This window comes from Halyomorpha halys, unplaced genomic scaffold (genome assembly GCF_000696795.3).
Source record: "Halyomorpha halys isolate HHAL.00 unplaced genomic scaffold, Hhal_1.1 Scaffold555.1, whole genome shotgun sequence".
Taxonomy (NCBI): Eukaryota; Metazoa; Arthropoda; class Insecta; order Hemiptera; family Pentatomidae; genus Halyomorpha; species Halyomorpha halys.
In genome coordinates, this window is record NW_027116372.1 from 46,176 (window position 1) to 65,957 (window position 19,782).

General features: G+C 29.5%; 2 protein-coding genes across 2 annotated transcripts in view; both read left to right on the forward strand.

Annotated features, from left to right (window-relative positions):
- Madm (MLF1-adaptor molecule) overlaps positions 1 to 3,112 on the forward strand; it is a gene marked incomplete at its 5' end in the record, with an annotated part of 22,781 nt that extends 19,669 nt beyond the window's left edge. The window contains 2 exon segments of the mRNA XM_067053183.1: positions 336 to 455; positions 659 to 3,112. Coding sequence (XP_066909284.1) covers positions 336 to 455; positions 659 to 802 — 264 coding nt within the window.
- A 5,784-nt stretch (positions 3,113 to 8,896) lies between these two features.
- Hip1 (Huntingtin interacting protein 1) overlaps positions 8,897 to 19,782 on the forward strand; it is a 66,334-nt gene continuing 55,448 nt past the window's right edge. The window contains exon 1 of the mRNA XM_067053180.1: positions 8,897 to 9,235. Within this exon, the coding sequence (XP_066909281.1) occupies positions 9,152 to 9,235 (84 nt within the window). The 5' untranslated portion in view covers positions 8,897 to 9,151. The remainder of the gene's footprint in view (positions 9,236 to 19,782) is intronic.

Sequence of the window (19,782 nt, forward strand, 5' to 3'; positions counted from 1 at the left end):
TCTGAATTAAGATTGTTATCTCATTTTATTTTTCAGCCCTGATGAAGGACTAAAATTCAGATTGATATGTCGGCAGAAATAAATAAGTTTTGTTTACTTCTTTATCTTTGCTGACCGTACCCCCAACCATCTTCTCCCCACATTAAAATATATGGCCAACTTTTAACACATCATTGTGTTCAGTTATCCTTATATTGAGTTTTAAGTACACAAGTACACTTTCTATTAATATTTTAAATTTTTGATGTATGGCCTGTGTAACTTAATCAAGAATCAATCTTTTAGATATATGGCGCCCAAACACTTCCTAATAATATAATTTTATTTGGTTTCAGATGACGATATTGCTGCGCATGGATGATAAAATGAACAGGCAGCTTACTTGTCATGTTTCTGATATAGATAATTCCCTAGTCCTTGCTGAGGAGCTAGTCCATTTCGGATTCATCAATGAGGTATCATAATATTGATAAATTTGTTAATTATCCAAATTGATATCATAGTATTAGTGATAAGGAATCTATCACAAATTAGTTAATTTATTATATCATTGATAAAGTTTCAGCTTAATTTTTGGGCTTTCTTCCTTCTTTTTAGTGCCTTATTTATTCTGATTTAATAGCTTAAATTTTTCTGTAAATTGGTATTGGGTTTTTAGGCTGATAAAGAGAAAATTTCTATGCTGATCGAAGAAGCACTACACACTGGGAAGCTGACCCGACAGCAACAACAGCAGATTGCTTGCGGCTCTCAAGTGGTCAATTCTTTACCGCTTTCACCCCCGCTGCAGACCACCAGTTAGTCACCGGCTGCCATCACTCCTCTTTCCTCAGCTCATCGATATTCACTACATAGCTCTTCTATCATTTATATGTTTTGTATTTAATATTTCCTCTAGTGTATGAAATAATTTAGGGTTAAAAGGTATGCGTGTATATATGTTGATATTAATATAAATATATATATACGTATTTTGACTGAACCGTCTGCCCATATCACAGAGCCGTACAACATTATATCTGCCTCTGTCATCGTCATAACATTCCTAATGTTCTAATTTATTCAACTCACGCTTGTTGATTCAGGCGCTCTTGTTGATATTATTTCGAATCATTAATAGATTAGAAAACTTGTTTTTAGTCAAAATTATTTTTGATAATAAGGTTATTAAAAAAAAAAAAGTGATATATGTATGAGTTTAGAATCTATTAAGTGGTTGCAATTACGTTGAGATAGAAGCCTGGCTCTACTAGGATCAGGCACAAATAAGAAGACTTATGTATTTAGGATCAGCCCGTAGGTTGTGTTTGTTCGATCCTTTTATATATACACATTTTGTTTTGGCAGCCTGGAGATATAGATTAAAAGACTTGTATGTTTTAGTCTTATGTATATGTTTTAGTATATTTAAAATAGGGGTTATATGAGATGTACCATTGGAACAACACTATGTTTATGTAGTAAAGGTAATGGCTCGATGTTCTTAGTTTTTTTTTGTTAATAATTACTCTATTTATATTTTTGAATTATTCCAGTTATACATTTATATACTTAACATCGGGTCTTTATCTTTAGAGTTGAACGGTTCTTTGTTCCTGTTTTATTATATAATCACTCACTTTTAGTGGAATATTTCTTTTTCTTTTTAAACAGACCATTAAATAAGCAGTGCATGTTTTCTTGATCCCTATTGTTTTTTGTTTTTTTTGTATATTCTTTTATTTATTTAATAATAAAAGTTGTATGAACAAAGCTCATTGATATCTTCGATAGGGTAATAAAATAAAGATGAGGTACAGCTGTGCCTGGGGGTGTAATTTGTATTATTTTATATAGAAATACAATATACGATATGTATAAATTTGATATGAATAACTGAAAATTATGTGATATATATATTTTTTTATAAGTTATCGCCAATGTTCTAATAGATGTAATAAAAAATACTTGATAACATCCACAAGAGCCAAGATTTGATTATTGTCAGTTGTGTACGCTTTATTTTATTTTTTTTATTACTGCCAGTAGCATTTATTTATTAACCCTAAAGGGTTCTGTTTTCGCTATTGTATGCCTTAGTTATCTTGTATTTGAACAGCCTGCTATGACACTATGCTTTCTTCTCATATCGTCTTCCTTTTTTTTTTTAAGTTCATGTTTTTAATATTGAGATTTTATTTATTTATTCAATTTAGAAAAAAAGAGCTTTAAAAAAAATAATAAGGATTACTTGTTTTTTTTTTTCAGAAATCTTGTTTGTTAAAAAGTTGAAAGTCAATATAGTATAATTGTTTTCATTAGCACAAATCTCCGTTCTCCGGTTATCGAGCAATATTTTTCATGTATTAATATTTCTTTTTTTTATATATAAATATATATTTGTGCGAAAACTGATGAGATTGCACCAAAAGCACTCGATTCACTCTTGTCGATAACTTTACATAATGTATTTATTGAAACTGATAGTTATTTATTATTCAAGTTTTTAATTGACTGATATTTGCTGCGATATAAGCTGAAGGCTGTTATTATATTAATTATTATTATTATTATTAATTATTAGTATTGAATTATAATCCATTGTTAAATACGTACCAAATGAATTTTTATTTGAAATCAAATGATTTTTTTTCTCCCTAAGTCAATAGTTACTTCTCATATCATGTGTAAACAGTCAATATATGTAAGGTGTAAGTTAAGAACTATCAGGGTCTGTGGAAGAGAATTATGAAAAAGAGAAATTATATAAATACTGTTTTTTATATATAAATTGTACCAACAGCGAATTGTCTTTAATCTTACTAAATGGTTCAAATATTTTTTTAAATATGTTTGGAATATATCTAATTTTACCAGGTTGCAGGTAACCTTCTGGTGTTTTTTAATATATTAGCATTTAATATACAATTTTACCAGAATTCCTATTGATATATTATATATATATACTTCATCAGCTTCCATTTTGTATCTTTAAATCTCAACTTAAGAACATTCTTGGTTACCTGTAAGCCTCTCTTCCTCGGTCGAATGGAACTTGTATAATCAAATATGGGAAGGACTGTGAACAATTATTATTAAGAAATATATTGTCATTTGCTTTTTTTTTTTTAAATTTTTTTTTTGTTTTTATTTTCTTACCTGAATTATCCTGCATGGTATAGATGTGTAATTATCTATTCAAGAGTAAAAAAGTATTTTTTTTATTATATAATCTAATTTTATGAAATGAACTCAAGGGACACCTGTTACCAATTACACTTACTATGTGTTGGTAAGAAGTAATACCTCAAATTTGCAAAATAACTATTTTAAAGTAAAGACAAAAACCTATTTTGAAAATCTAAATAAAGTCACAAGAGTTATCAAATGCAACAAGGATCCTGGTTTGAATCCAGCTGTGACAGATAATTAGCCATGAGTCAGCCCAGTGAGTTCGGGAGCCCTCCAGGGTCCCCCCAGCCTCGTAAAGTAAGTACCTTTAATTGGGGAAAAATCTGGTGGTCGAGCACGATTCTGACCAAATCACCTTCTTGCACAACTGTTGGTCTACTAACAGTACTGCACCCCTCCTGATAGCAATACTGATTTAATTTTTTTAATTTAATTATCTAATACATTTTTTTTTTCAATTGTTTTCTGTTAGTGATAGTACGTGTTATTATCATAAAAGTTGATTGCTCATCAGATGCTATATGTCATGGTTTTCTATTTCTGACACTTACCAATCTCGTCAGTCGAGTGGTGTAGTTTGATGATAATGACATTAAATAAATAAAGTCTGCTTTTTATTCTGTTACCAGGTTTCACTTCTTAGTCATCGAATTGTTAGAAGATTCTTTCTTATCGGAGACTGAATATTTATGAAATTACATCTTTTTATAATAGGTTTTGGCATGTTTTATAAATGACTCAATCTAACACTCAATCAACACAAAAGTGGCAGTAACAAAAAAGTTGTTTTCAATAAGTTTCCAATAAAGTAACACAAAATAAAAGCTATATTTACTTTTTTTATTAATTAGACAAAATGAATCACATTAATAATTGAATTTCTATTCTAAAAGAATAGAACAGGTGTTCATATTTTTCTTATAATCTTAACCAATGTTTATGAAAAGTAATCAGCTTGGATACACTTATTTAAACCATAAACAAATGCATTTTAATCAAAATAAAACAAAAATGTGTATAAAGAAACTGCCTCGGTGGCACAATCTAGTGGTGCAATGCGCCACTACAATGTGTCCAAATTTTCTTTAAAAAATATTTAAATAAACAGAATTAAACTTATTTTAAGAAATGTGCCTTTGAAAAAATCGATCATTTTTTTTCATTAGGAAACATTATTTTTATTATATAGTAACTTAAAAGTAACTATTAATGAAGGAAAAATAAAATTACTTTTGAACAGAATACAAACTTGGAGAAAAAATAGGTAATGGTTTTGTAGATATATACTACTACTCCTATACTTTCCAATGTTATCTGTTCTAACTCGAAAAATATTTTTAAGTCAGTACTGACTGAGTAAACTTAAATTTCACTAAATTAAAATATGTCAGTAATTAATTTTAATGCAAATTTACTAATATATTTTCATAATGATAATCAAAATTTTTTTTTATATTTCTAGTATTAGTATTATTTTTATATATGTTAAGTTTAAAAATAGAGCTTTTTCTCAATGGCTCTGTCCAGGTAAGAAATGTGAAAGAGTCCCAGTGTGATAAATGCCTTCTGACATGTATAACTTACTAACAGTATACAACACATATACAAATTATTAAATGTATAAAGTGATGGATGTCGAAGCAAAAAAGGATGGGCTTGCATATTAATGGGGAAAAAACCAAGATTATGCAGTTGAGTAAGAAGCCTCTGGACCAGAGGCAGAGTCGCCTTGTAATGGGCCCCTATAATTTCCAAGTGGTAAGAAGTTTTTCTTACCTTGGCTCTATTATCAATGAGAACCAGAATGAAGAAGAAGTTAAAAGCAGAATTGCTGCTGGAAATAGAGCCTATTTCTCCATTGTAAGGCTAATCAATAGCTAACTTGTTGGCCGTACCACCAAGTTCACCCTGTACAAAACGTTGATAACGCCAGTCGTCACATACGGTGGAGAAACTTGGACCCTAAGCAATAAAGGCATTAACCTGCTAGAGAGGTTTAAAAGAGTAATTCTGAGGAGAATCTTAGGGCCCTTATGCGAGAATGGTAATTGACGAAGAAGGAAAAATGCTGAACTTTTTGGGCTCTATAAGAAATGTAGCATCTCCTAGTACATGAGGATACAGAGGCTTAAATGGCTTGGTCATGTAATGAAGATGAGCAAGGAAAGAGTGGCTCATAAACATACAGTTACGTTCCAGATGGTGTGTGGCAACGTGGTAGGGCCGATGGAGGGATGCTGTGAAGCGGGATCCGCGACAACTGAGGATCCCAGTTACCCTTACAGAAGATAGAGAAAGATGGTTGGCGGCCATTGAGCAGGCCAGGGGAAGCTTCATGCGCCTGTTGTGCCAGTAAAAGAAGAACTGTAAACAACATATTTACAACTTACTAACTGTATACATTATATATACAACTTATAAACTGCCAACATATGTACAACTTTACAAGAAACTCCTATTGCCCAAATTTCAGAACTGTAGTGCACTCATATATCCATTCATTAACCATTTCATCTTGTAATGCTGTGATTTTTTCTTTCTTTTTTTTTTTAAAGTATAGTATGTCAGAGAAATTTCTCAATTTTACCTAAACCAATGAATTCTCAAGAGAAATGTTTGGTCCACTCTCCAACATACTGCGTTAGGTTGCTGTTTTAAGGGAAAAAGAATTTGGAGAAAAAACTATTATACATCTACTACGTTCTGAGGAGGACAGACCAAAATCATAGGACTTCTTAAACAAAGGCATATTGAAACCCTCAAATTATTATGGAGTGGAGCTACAGTAGGATTTTTTAAAAGAAATTTTATCTTTCTTTTAATTGAACAATTTATAAATCATATTTTTTTCTTTTCTGAAAAAGTTTGACTTTGCTCCATTATAAAAAAAATCAATAACAAAGAAATTCAATTCATATCATTTAATTTTTTTTCAAGGAATGTTTAAAAAAAAAAAGACTTAAAATTCTGAAACAGTTTTCTGGCAAATCTTTATGTAATATATTTGAATCTGACGGTCTTTTGTATTTTGTGGAGGAAACCAAGAGATGAATAGAAAAACATAATCTTCAGAGTATTCCAAAGAAATGGAGGTGGTTCTGTATTAGATTGGAGGGGGGGCTGGCTGTTAGCTTGTATTTTATTTATGATATCATAAATAAGCATTAATATATTGAAACTTTGAATGGGGAAGATTTTGTCTTATACAAAAACTTGGTTAATTCCATTCTAAATCGGTGCATGATGGGGTGTCTAAGACACTATCAGACACTAGCAGGTCATAAGTAAAATTAAATTATGTAATATACTTTGTAATAAAATGTAATTCGAAAGTGAACCTAAGATTCAGGGGTACTGGAAAACATTATATTAATCAAGTTAAAAACTAACCACATGCCAATGCAATATTCCTTTAAAACCATGTTAACAGGTGGTATATGGGTTTGATAGAGAAAAAGAACAACTTATATTGGTAGATAATATGTTCTCTCAGAAGGCCTCGATACTGCGTGTTCATTTCTTGGAGGAAGGAGTATAATAGAAAGAGAGCTGGCAGGAAAAGTGAAGCCAGAAAGCGGCTTTTATGAAGGACTAAGGGCCTGCCTTTATGAAGGATTAAGGGCGTGACAAGAGTATGAGCCAATCACTGGCTGCCTTCTGTTTCAGTTTAGATTATAATGGTGGACATTTATATTATCCTCTACATAAACCTTCTTCTTGTGGGTGTTACTTTTTTGGCTTCACTTTTGCTTTGAAGGAAAATAGGGTTATATCTCCCCCCTTTTTTTTATCACCACAATCTCTTGGCACCTCAGGGTACTAAAACTATCTATCCTCTATTGTGACAACATTGACTCTTGGGATAGAAGATGAGATTCATTCATGTAGGGGTTTTTAATTGTTGAAAATAGTAAATTTGCCTGATTTCTTCGCTTGATTCCTGTTTTGTCGGCCTCTTGATCTAGCGGTGCTTGTCCTACAGGGAGAACTAGTTCTTGATGTTGAAGAAAGGAAATGCAGTTGGAGGCAGTAGATGTTAGAGCGTGTTGAGCACTCTCAAACTTCAAACTTTCATGTCGGTTGACGGTTTGTATCCTACTGGGTTGGTTGACTTTTATTTCGTGGCTGAGCCCTCGGGATAAACCTCGATTTCCTTACTCTGGCTAAGAATAAATTGGAAACCTGAAGGATAAACCCATCTTTCCAGCCCGAAGTAGGAGAACGTAAAGGATTTACAATCCCAAATAAAACAAAAAAGTTAGATGGAAGAATGTTAAAGTAACGACTCAAAAAATACTTGTTGAATAAGTAGGAACATCTTGGTAGAGCCCCAAAGGAGAGGTAATCTGACGCATTGTCTCGACAGATATTTTTATACTCTTATTAAAAAACTGACGTCGAGAGTCTGAGTACAGGCGTCTTAAGCTCTTCTTCCTTCCGAGCCGGTTAATGCATACGTCAGCTCAATGAGCTTTGGGATCGTCTATAAGAAATCCCTGTACTCGGTAATACATTTGGAACACCTCCACTGCAAAATAATAACAAAGCTTTTGTTTTCTTAGATGTTCTACTTTTCAAGAAAAGTAGCAATATGTCATTTGAATTAGAATATGTTCAAAATAAATTGTTAATAGCATTTTTCACTTTCTGATTCGATGAAACCATACATGTAAAGTCAATGGAAAATAATCTCTAACGTGAAATTCTGTTATAAATAAATAATTAAATAGGGCAAACCGACTTTAATACTTTTCTCTTGTATTTATTTCCAACATAAAATAATAAAATAAATTAAATGTCGCTAAGGAATTCAATTAAACTTACTTAAATGAATGTTGAAAGATCGTGGATTGACCGTGTGTCAATAAAAGAAAGATGATCCCTGTGAGCAGAAAACTAATTAATGTTTGGCCCTACGTTTTAGGGCTTCATCAGAGCTAAAAAAGACACAATAACTTCAATGAGGTAACAAAGTAAGCAAATACAAAAATAAAATTTAATTATGATCATATTATCATTTCATTTCTATAAAAATGAATAACGTGAAACGTAAAATTAAATAAGAATAACAAAAAGGTTTTAGAAAATTAATGAAACTAATAACAGATAAAAATAAAGAGAATAAGAGTAAAATCAAGAATAGAAGAAATAATGAACAAGATAAGACACCTACCTTACTGATTGCAGGCAAGTAAAACGTACATCTTTTTTTAGCCCTGATGAAGCCCTACAACTTGGGGCGAAACGTTGGCTCACATTAAATAGTTTTATGACTATTTGTTTGACCGCACCCGGACCATCTTCCTTTTATTATTTATACTTCAATTATTAAATTCAGGGTCCATGTACGTTATTAAAATGCAATAATTTGGAACTTGGAAGTTTCAATAATTTTTAGATTCGTTGTTATTTTGCACTAGTGAAAGAAGTTCTTTAAATCTGATCATTTGGAATCTGGTAATTGTTAGACAAATTAGTATGTAGATTAAACTATGGGGCACAATTCATGAACCTTGTGCAATTCCTAATTATTCTCTTCCGGATCCCGTTCATTGTTAATTTACAATTGTGGTTTATTGTTCTGTTTTAATAATAGTTTATATTGAAGGTAGAAACGAAACATATTCGTTTAGTATTTTTGAGAAATATTGAAAGAATTCGGTATTGATTGAGTTCGTCTTTGTAAAAGTAAATATTTGAGTTATGAATGTGTATTCTTTTGAGAAATCTATTATAAATTCTTTCGAAACATTTATGTTAGATAGAATTAAGCTTTCAAGGGGACTTAGAAAGTTGCGGGCAACGATCTAAAAATCTATTTCAAAGGAAGACATAGAGTAGGTAACTGTTGGCCATAACAGTAAGTGAGAGCAAGAATGGTCGACATGGCCCGTTAGTTTGGGGGCGAGCTTGGTCGTGTAGGTTTGTCAGTCGAGGTTATACATAATTTATTTTCGTTTAATGTCTTCAATGTGAGACGATGTCATCTCTGTCGCTACCGAGAGTTCTTCATCAGAGGAAGACCAGCCTGGAACTGGAAAGGGAGAACTTTGAGAAGTTTCAGGTTACCATAGTTACTCATGTATTTGTTCAAAATATTAATATAAGAAACCTCTCTCACCTGTATTCAATGGGTATAATGTATTTTGTGTATTATTCTTAGTTGAAATCAATAACTAATTTGTTTTGACAGTTTCTGAAAGTATTTTTGTTTGTTTGTTTCTCTCTCTTTGTTTGAGTGGTTTATTTTTGAACTGAGAGGACTTGAGCTTTTTCTTTTGTTAGATTTTCTTTGTTCATTCGAATTATAATTCCTTCTTAGTTGTGCTTGGCTAACTTTGTGTATATTTTTAATACACTGTATAACAATACATGTTGAACTCAGATACAATCCACACTTTTGTATAAAATAATATTTGTTCTCTTATTAAATTTAGACTAATCCAATTTCATATTGTTCGTCAATTCTGTAGGGAATCCCAATAAGATTTTTTTATATTAGTATTCATATTCATGTATAATTCTGAGGGAACTAGTGCGGAATCCAATTCTTAAACATGAATACAACTCTACAGAACTGTTTCCTGTTCTGTTCTCTTTTAATTTTTAACGATATGATCATTAAAATTATTTATAAGTGTTATCCTCAATTGAAGGGGGGATCCTCAATTAGATATAATTTTTCTTTCCTTTGTTAATTTATATACCTTATCATTGTTTTTTTTTAAATATTAAGATTCATATTTTATGAGAATCATGTTTATCACAAATCACATTCAATAATAAGTTTAATAGTTTCACTTCCTCTCCATTTATTGAGACTTAATCATTGCAATTATTTAGAAAGTATTACATATAATGGTGGTTATACACCTCTTCTAATTTTTTTTTTTATATTGACTTGTTCCTGATTTTAAAAGGACTAAAGAAATAAATTAATTTAAAAACTGATTCTAAATAATTAAGAAAAACAATCAATTACTGTATAATCATTTAAAGTTATATTGTTCTTAATATAAACCAAAAGTATTTGTGTTTGTTACAAATATAGATTGTGGAAAGTCTATATTTGTTCATGTTTTTCATGAATTTTTTTGAACTCCCTTTTAAACTTTTTTTTGTTCTGTTCTTATTAATGGGCTGTAGCAAATTCTTTGATCATAGTTTTTTTTCTATAGGATGTTTTGAAATTAGATTTCAAATTGATTTATGATCTAAAAAAAAAATACTAAATTTTATTTTTTTAAATTATCTAAATATTAATCATTTTATTGCAGTCATGCTTATTTTATCTTTAACTAACTAAAATATGTAGTCTAAAGTGTATTTCGTAGAACCTTAAAAGCATGTTTTGAATTATATATGAATTATTATAATGATTGAGTACAAAAATTAACAGTTTTGATTTAGTTTAATACCTGAAATCAATCATTACTTAGTTAAATCCATTTTAAAAAAAAAATTATGTTCGTTATCGTTTTAAGGAATTTAATATTTTATCAAATTTTGAAACAAAAATATAGATAATTTCATATTTAAGCTTATAGAATTTTGATGAAAACATTGATAAAAGACTATTTTTCAATCTATTTATGAGTTTAAGTTAAGAAAAATTAAATGGATGAGGGTAGTTTTAAATATTTTGTAAATTCTTGATGAAATGTGCGGAATCCACGGCTTGTTTTCTGAACCGAGAAGATTGTGCGTGGAGTGTCACCAGCAGGAGCATTGTCCTACGGTGGGCCGACAGCTTTCCGCTTGGGATATCGTATAATCTTTCTACACGTACCTGCTTATCATCTTTTTTTTTAATTTGTTTCTTTTCTTGCTGTTAGAACATGAAGATAGTAGAAAAAAAAATTATGAATTACTGGTGGAATTAAAGTCTAAAAAAACATTTAAATCTTTCATCGTTGGCATAAATATGCATGTAGTGTATGTTGGAAATAATTAAATTTAGATTTTTAGGGTTGACATTTAAAGTTGCGTCTACAACTTTATTTTCAAATTTTACATGTTATGATCAAACTGCAGATTTTTTGTAAAAACATATTCAATCAATTCTTTATCAATAGTATACTTATAAAGTATATATGTACGTAAAAACTAATATATACGAGAAGTAGATGGCCAGGGTGGCGTTAAATAAAAACATGAAAGTGTTAGAACTATTAAATTTTGACATTTAATAAATTGTTCTATTATTACTATTTTGGCTGCGACCAGGCCCATCTTCTTATGGATTTACTATATATTAAACTCTTACTAGATTATAAACGCTAAAATAGTTTGCTTATTTTAGGGTCTTGTAGCTTTTACATCTTTTTCAGTACAATTATGCCCTAGTTGTTTTGAAGTAGTGGTAAATTTTATTCAGAAAATTCAAACTTATTTGTTAGCAATGTTGAAAATAAATTTGTGATTCATAGTTTTGAAATGATCTCTTTAATAATTGAATTTTTTTTTCTTCTTTACAAGTATGTTGAAAGGCTATTCATATTCTCGCTCACACATGAAGTGGAGAGATCCAACTCCATTTGTCTCACTTTTGGTTTCTCCCACTCCTCAATACAGGCATGGTTTATTCTTTACTTGAGTTCTTTAGACTGTTCCTTAGAAGATTTTCTTGAAGATTTATTAAAAGTATACATAGTTTCATTCATATTTAATTTTAAAATACTAACATTTTTGGAGGAAGATAGTCCGGGTGGCGGTCTATAAAGGTATCAAAATGGTAATGGAAAACCATTTATTGTTAACCAACATTTCGCCCCAATTTGCATGGCTGTCTTATGGTAGTACTAAGAAAAACCCAGTCAGTTTAGCTTTGTACTACCATCAGACATCCCTAACGAAGCCCTGCAAAGTTGGGCAAAACGTTGCTTAGGGATCTAAACACTTCTCTAAAAGATATCATATAACTAAATATCATTAGGCTCAATTTAATAAAAACCTGCATAATGCACAGAGATACATGGCCTCTTAAGGAATCTAAAAACCTTTGGAAAAAAACAAAAAAAGAACTGGTGCACTTCATTCCTAATATAGATTTAGCTCAAATGTGATAATCATATATACCCCAATTATACCTCTTATATAGTAATAATTAATTTAATTATGTTTTGTTCTCGTTCAATATTTAATTCTCACATCTGCCCTGTATTTATTTTTATTATTCATATATTTTTAATTATTAAATAACTAATTGCCTTCTCTAACCTCTGTTCTAATTGCATCATTTTATTTATTGCATTTTATACTTTATTTTTTTTTTTTATTTTTTGTTTCTGTTGTCTTTACTTTTAATATTTTTAGTATAGTACTATAACACATTCCAATGTTAACACCACATTACATACATACATACATACAGTATGCGGTTTCGCATGCAGTATATACACTTTTTAAATAAACTTCTCCTGCATAGAGTTACTATGCAAGAGAAAATATATATACATTTATTGAAATATTATTTTAATATAAGGAATGATATATTTTTAGTTCATATAAAGAAATTAGGATCTGAATATTATTATTATTACAAAGGGCATTAATAAAATACAGAATACTCTTGAAGATTATAAAAGTTATATTGTATTACCATCAGAAGTTTCATACAAAAAACTATGAATCATTTTTTAAAAATATGTATGATGATTCATCATATTATCATTATGTTATCTAAATGACCTTCAATCTATGAAACTAAGTAGGAAAGTATGAGTAATAAAACTTAGCATCATTCTGATCTTAATGTATTATATTGTATTTACAGCCATTATTGTTATTTAATATTATAAATAATTAGCAAAGTCGACAGTTTTTAACTAGGCCAATTGTCCATTGTCTCTTTTGTTGTCCTTGCATTTTCATTTAATAATCAATTTGCTACTTAGATTTTAAGAAATTAGTGAATTTGTAGTCATTTTATCCTGTGATTTTTAGTTATTTACATTTTATATGAAAAATTCTTAGTAAATATAAACGTTATACAAAGACTTTGTCAATTTCAGTTGTCTTTATATGTAACTGGGAATGGTGATCGATAAAAAACATTGGGTATTGTATAGATGCAATTCATCTGTCTTATAAATATTTTAGAACATTTGTTTTTTATTTAATTAGCTTTAGTGAAATAGTTAAAACAGTTATATTATTTAATGTTCTATTTACACAAAACAAAAGGTTTTATTTTGATTTGAGATTATTTGCAAAAAATTTCATATTTAAAAAATTCTGTGAAAAAAAGGAATTATGTGTTGGTTTTTTTTTTCATGAAACAAAATCTTAAATTTTCATATCTATTATACCGCTAACTGATGCCTTATGTTATGATAAATAATCATTATAAATAATAACCACTAATATTTATGAACAGGCAAAATCAATATGGATCGCTATGACTTACTATCCACAGTCAATAATCTTTATTGTGAATGTATAAATTGATTGAGATTTATTGAGGTACTTGTGATAATGGGTGACCACGAGTGCTGTCAGTGGTAGATATGAGAAACAGTGATATGTTTTATGTTGTTCATGATACATAGTCTATGTTTTCTTCTTATTTATGGAATATTAAAAAAGAGAATTATATTTTGGAATTATGTATTGGAAAGATGTCAGGCTTGGTGGGATAAAAGCTCTGTGGATAAATTAAGAGATTAGTAAAACCATGATCGACATCCTACATTAGTGGTTACAGGGAGGAAGTTGCTCTAACCCGCTTGAGAATAAGCCATACTGTCTTATACACTCTCATCTCGTCAGAAAACTGGCACCTTCAAAATGCACTTATTGCCAGTTCATTCTCACAATTAAACATATTTTTGAAAAATTCCCTCAATATTTACGAACAATAAGCAGAATAGGACTGACCCTAGATTTATCTGAACCTCTCACAGATGGGAAAGCTCATACTAGTGTTAAAGTTTTTAAAAGCATATTGCCTCCTTTCCAAGTTATAGCCTTTCATTGATTTAATTTTTTTTATTATTACATCTTCTAATTTTTATTTTTTATTATTATTTTTTCAAGTGCCCATGAATGAATGTCTATCTTTATAATTATAATAATCCATAGGTATTGATGACCAAAAGGTTTTAAGCCTTTAAACAAGACCTAACAAACAAACAATTATATTTTAAATTTATGTATATATAGTTGACCGTAAAGATTTAAATATAAGTAGATGGTCAGGGTTGTGGTAAAAAAAAGAACAACAAATAGTTTAAAAATATTTTAATATCCGACGTTTTGCCCCATTTTGCAGGGCTTCATCAGGGCTAAAAAGATGCAAAAAAATTTTTTTTTTAATTTTTACTCTTGCCATTGTTACTTATTTTTATTCTTATCGTTGTTTATTCAAGTTTATTTTATACTGATACTATTTTATGTCTTCCTTCCTTTTATTTATATGTAATTTCTTATCACTTTATTTTTACATAATATTTATCCTAGCTTAAATTACCTTATTGTTGTAATATTCTCAGTTTTCTTTTTTTTGTTTCTTTTTAGCCATGATGAAGCTCTGCAAAGTGGGGTGAAACGTCGGACATTAAAATAGTTTTTAACTATTTGTTCTTCTTTTTTGGACCCTGACCATCTACTTATATTTTAATTATATTTTAAAAACGAACTTTACACTGTAAATTGATTTGTATTTGTGCAAATTTAGGCTCCAGCTTAAAAGGACCTGTTGGATTTTTTATCTCTTGAGCTAGCTTAGTAAGTGGAGGTTGTCAGTTGTGATTAAAGCAATTGTAACAATAGTGTAGGTTGTAACTCATATAATGTAATTTTTTTAAATATAAAATTATTATTACCTTATAACGTAACTGTTGATTTTTGCTCAAGTGCTAAACAAACCCCCAACTGATTCTTCGTGGCAGAGGTATTTGCCTAAATTCATCATAAACACATTTTTCTTGACCTATAATAGTTAGCTAGACCTCCCAGAACTTTGGCCAGATAGCTCTGTCGTGAACGACATCTGTCCAATATCTGATATATAATAAGTACTTTTCCAACTTTCCTGGTTTCTTGAAGTTCCTCGTTCAGTTCAAATTTATTTTGTTAAGAGAATAATGTTTCTATCAGGTTATGCTAAGTGACTCCTGGTTAAACATTAAAGTTTGTAATTTAACGAACATTTCAATGTTGTAAAAATTTTCTTTTTGTTAGTTGCCATGTTTTATGATCGAAGACTTCAATTTATTACAGAAATTTAGTGAGATTATAGAAAAATGCATTTTAAAACATTCCAGCTAATACCTCATCTTCTTGTTTCATAAAAAAAAAAATAAATAAGCATGTATTTACATATTTTTCAAAATTTAAAAATAATTATTGTTTAAATAAATAAAATTTTATCCATTTTAATCTAAAAACATTTTTCTTCTATTTATAAGTTTAACGTTTCGGCCAATTTGGCCATCCTCAGAGACAATCTTAATACAATTTTAGAACTAAATCATTTTTAAAAAAACAACTTCATGCAGGCTATTTATTATGTACAATATTTTTTAAGTGTTAGTTCAAATAGAATACAAAATCATATTTATTATGATGTCGAAAAAAACGAAAATAAATAATTAATTATAACCCTTTTATTTGTTAAAATTTTATTATATTTCTTTTCAGGACTTTATTTTATACTTTATATGATACAAAGAAGTGTATAAAGACTTCTTTGTTCTTTGTATCATCGGGACTCTTCTGCCTATTATCAAGCTCTAAAAATAAAAATATTTACAATCAGTAGTTTTACAATTAACTTACAGTTACAATCAATGTTTACATTGAATTTTAATAAATAAAAAAATGAACAAATTTACATATAACTAATTTAATATTAAACTATATATAAATTCACTTCACTAATTTATAACCATTTACGATTCTAAAATGTTTTGGAGATTAAGCCAAATAACTTAAAAGAAGTTGATAAAGGTAATAAAATAAAGTCGTGAAGAGAAATAAAATAAATAATTAAATGTGAGTTGAAGTCATATTTAAGGTTTTAATTCCTCACCTATTCATTGCGTTGACAAACAAATCTGCGATGTCAGTTGTTGTGAAGGAATTTGGCTGTGGAGTGGCTTAATGAACTGAGAGCCCCTCAACTCTAATCTCATTGATATCATATCTGTCTATGTCAATAAGTTATTCGTTGATCTTTTTTTTCTACCTCCGATCACATTTGTGACATGGCTTAACTTATGTTTTTGTTTATCTTTACCTATGCCTTAGGGTTATGGCTTCTTCTTTTACTTACAAGCAGTATCTTAATTTGGTATGTATTAAAGAGCTATTAGATGGAGTTGGCTACCTTGAAATAAATAACTTAAAAATTGTTTTAATCGTGATAAGTGTGCATCTCTGTACATATGTTGTGGAGGTTTTAAAATATATTTCAAAAATTTATTAACAGTATTGATATAATAGTTTTTCTAATTAAGAGTTTTATTTACAAATCTGCACAAATTTACGCCCATACAAAATTACAGCCTTATCAAATACTGAACCCAAGACCCTTCTTGGTGTAGTTGTAGAGGTTGATTGATGGAATGGTGCTTCATTATATTATCTAGTTATTTGTTGAAAAATATTGTATCAAACTATTTATAAAATAATTTGTCTATAGTTATAAATGGCCGAATCTTTGTCCACAATAAACTTTTGAATTACTGGACCAATTTACATGTTTTTTTTTTTTCAAAATGTTCCCTTTCTTCATGGTATGGTTTAAAGATAATGAAATCCCTGAATTCTCTAGTAAAAACAAATTTATAAACAAAATTAAACATTTTTCGTTAGCTTTAGCTCAAAAAGTATGTTTTTTTCACAGTTATTGTATACCAGTCGATTCGTCTCTTTCCGAGGAGTTAGAAAAAAATATTACGTATTCATTTGAGCTATATTATACATATAATCCTTTATAACTCCTCTGCATTTTATCCAATCCCAACGTTAATAGAACCGTTGGAAAGCTTAATGTCTGCTTTTTCAACCTTTCTTTCTTGAGATGCTAAAAATGAAGGTCATCGCATATATTGGTTCAATTTATGTTATCCAATCATAATAATAAAGTATACTTATTTGTTTAATTTAACTACAATAATATAAATCAAACTATCAATTGTGTTTATTCAATCTATATACATCCTCAAAGATAGCCACCTTAAAGCATTGCCGGGCCAGCTAGTTTAATATATTTATCAATTATATTGTTTGAGAGTGGTTTATATTAATAATAACACCAACTACAATAATCCAAATTACGCTCAACAGTTTATTTTAAAACCTCCAACGTTTAGGCCTTTAGGCCAATTTAAAGGATACAACCTAAAAATTGTTTCACACCATATTACTCCATCACATATAATACCAATATTTTTGTACATTTCTCAATTATTTACTAGTCACAATTCATTTAAAATGTCTTTCTTTCATTGGCTAATTGCTCTTGTCATATAATCTTTAAAAAAAAAACAAATATTAAAGGGCCAAAACGGAGGTTTTAAAATAAAGTGTTGAGAGTAAATTGGATCATTGAAGTTTGTGTTATTAAATATTTATATTAATTTACTATGAAGTATTTTTTAGAATAAATAAGCAAAAAAAAGTCATGTCTGATACCACAGGGATCAAAAAAGGACCCCAGCCATGTTTTCGTGACAATAAAAATTATATATATTCAAATAGGTCCTCTAATATTTCCGGTTTCATTTATAAATATTCCAGATAGTTCCCCGCCCAAATTAATTGACCTTTACAGGTATCAAAGATCTTCATATGTTATTTCAAAAATTACCTAATACCTATGTTGAGGATTAAAGTTGAATTCGATGCATGTTTGAATTAGAATGATGTAAGATGTGAACCATTAGGATCCCTCTTTAGTGGTAAAATTAACGATATTTATTCCAGAAAAAAATTACACCATAATTATGTACAAAATATTAAACTGTTTTTTATTTCAGCCAAAAAACAACACAAATATAAAAAATCATATGGCGAGAGGTTTCAAATGGTTTTACCACTAAAACGAATGTAAAATAATGAAATATAAAATGATTTGTAAATAAAAATGGGTTTAAAAGAAATATACATTTGAAATAAAAATGTTTTTATAATTTCGGTAGTGGCAAACATTTACAAGCTTCCCATCACACATTGATAGCGATTATCAGAATGCTATTTTATAATCTTTGGTATTTTTGTTAATCGAGTTTGGAGATGACCAATCTGACTATACAGAAATGTTGTATGTCTATAATGGTCTTAGAACTTTTTATAGTAATACTGTGTATGAAATTGTAAAAGTATTGTGTCTTTTCTTGACAGTAGAAAGATGTTCTGGCGTAATGTGTACATCGGTAAGTTTTTTTTTGATGTGCTACACCCATATCCAAGGTTGTTTGCTTAATTGCTCTGAATTGAATATAAGTGATTGCCCAATTAGAAAGGCTCTATATCTTAAGAACAACTGATTGTAATTGTGAACAACCAATTCTTTAACCTTCATAGGGAAAGTGTCCCTTAAGTAAATATTATATATGACTTTAGATCTGCATAAGTGTTGCGTGCTGGTTAATGGTGCGAGGATGCTATGTACTGAAGTTGGGTGTGAAGGGATGTATAAAATCACACAATACTCTATAACAGCATTTCCCAACCATTGTGAACATCCTCCTCTCCTGCCCTCTGTGGTTGCCTTACTTATCTGTCTTTTAAAACAGACAATTATAGCGAGTAGGTTGGTCGATGTACAACATGTCACAGTCTCACAAGAGATCATAACACAAAAAAAAGCCATCCTTCCCAGCCGGACCCGTCCCACTAGGGAGTGGCGGTCCTATATCACTTATAAAATATTTGCTTAAAACGGGAAGAGGAGACTTTAAAATAGTTTAATCGAGGAATATTTAAAAAGGACGGCCATGGTACCCTGGGGTGGCTCATGCATATGCCAGGAGTGTTTCAAGTAAATATCATTTTTTCAAAATATTTCTAAAAAAGTTATAATTATATTCAAAGTTAGAATTTAGAAAATTATTATTCTTCCCACTGTTTTTTAAGGATGTGAAACGTGGCCTTTTATACTAAGAGAAGTGCCTTAAGGTTTTTTTTTTAAATAAAGCATTAAGTAAAATATTTAGACTGAAAAAGGATGAATTAACAGGAAAATTTTGAAGAGTACACAATGCTGAATTTAGGGAATCTCACTTAGTAAATATAATTTAGACTATAAAATTGCAGTGTGTAAAGTTGTGGGTCTTAGTAATGAACGGATCTCTAAACTGTTATTAAACACTGAACCAATAAGTAAATGTACAAGTAGTAGACCGAAACATACTTTGGAGGATTGTGTTTAAACTGATTTAGTAGATTTGGATTTACTGGAAACCGAGAACGATTTTTGGTATCGGTATTAACCTTGGGGTTCACTAAGCCTTTATTATTATAATTAAAATAATAAATATTGAGTCAGAGTTGGGCAACTATGAAACTAATAGCTAATATTGCCATGGATACGATATTTATTTATCAATGGTTCATTCATGAATAAGGGTCGTATCCATGGCAATATTAGCTATTAGTTTTAGC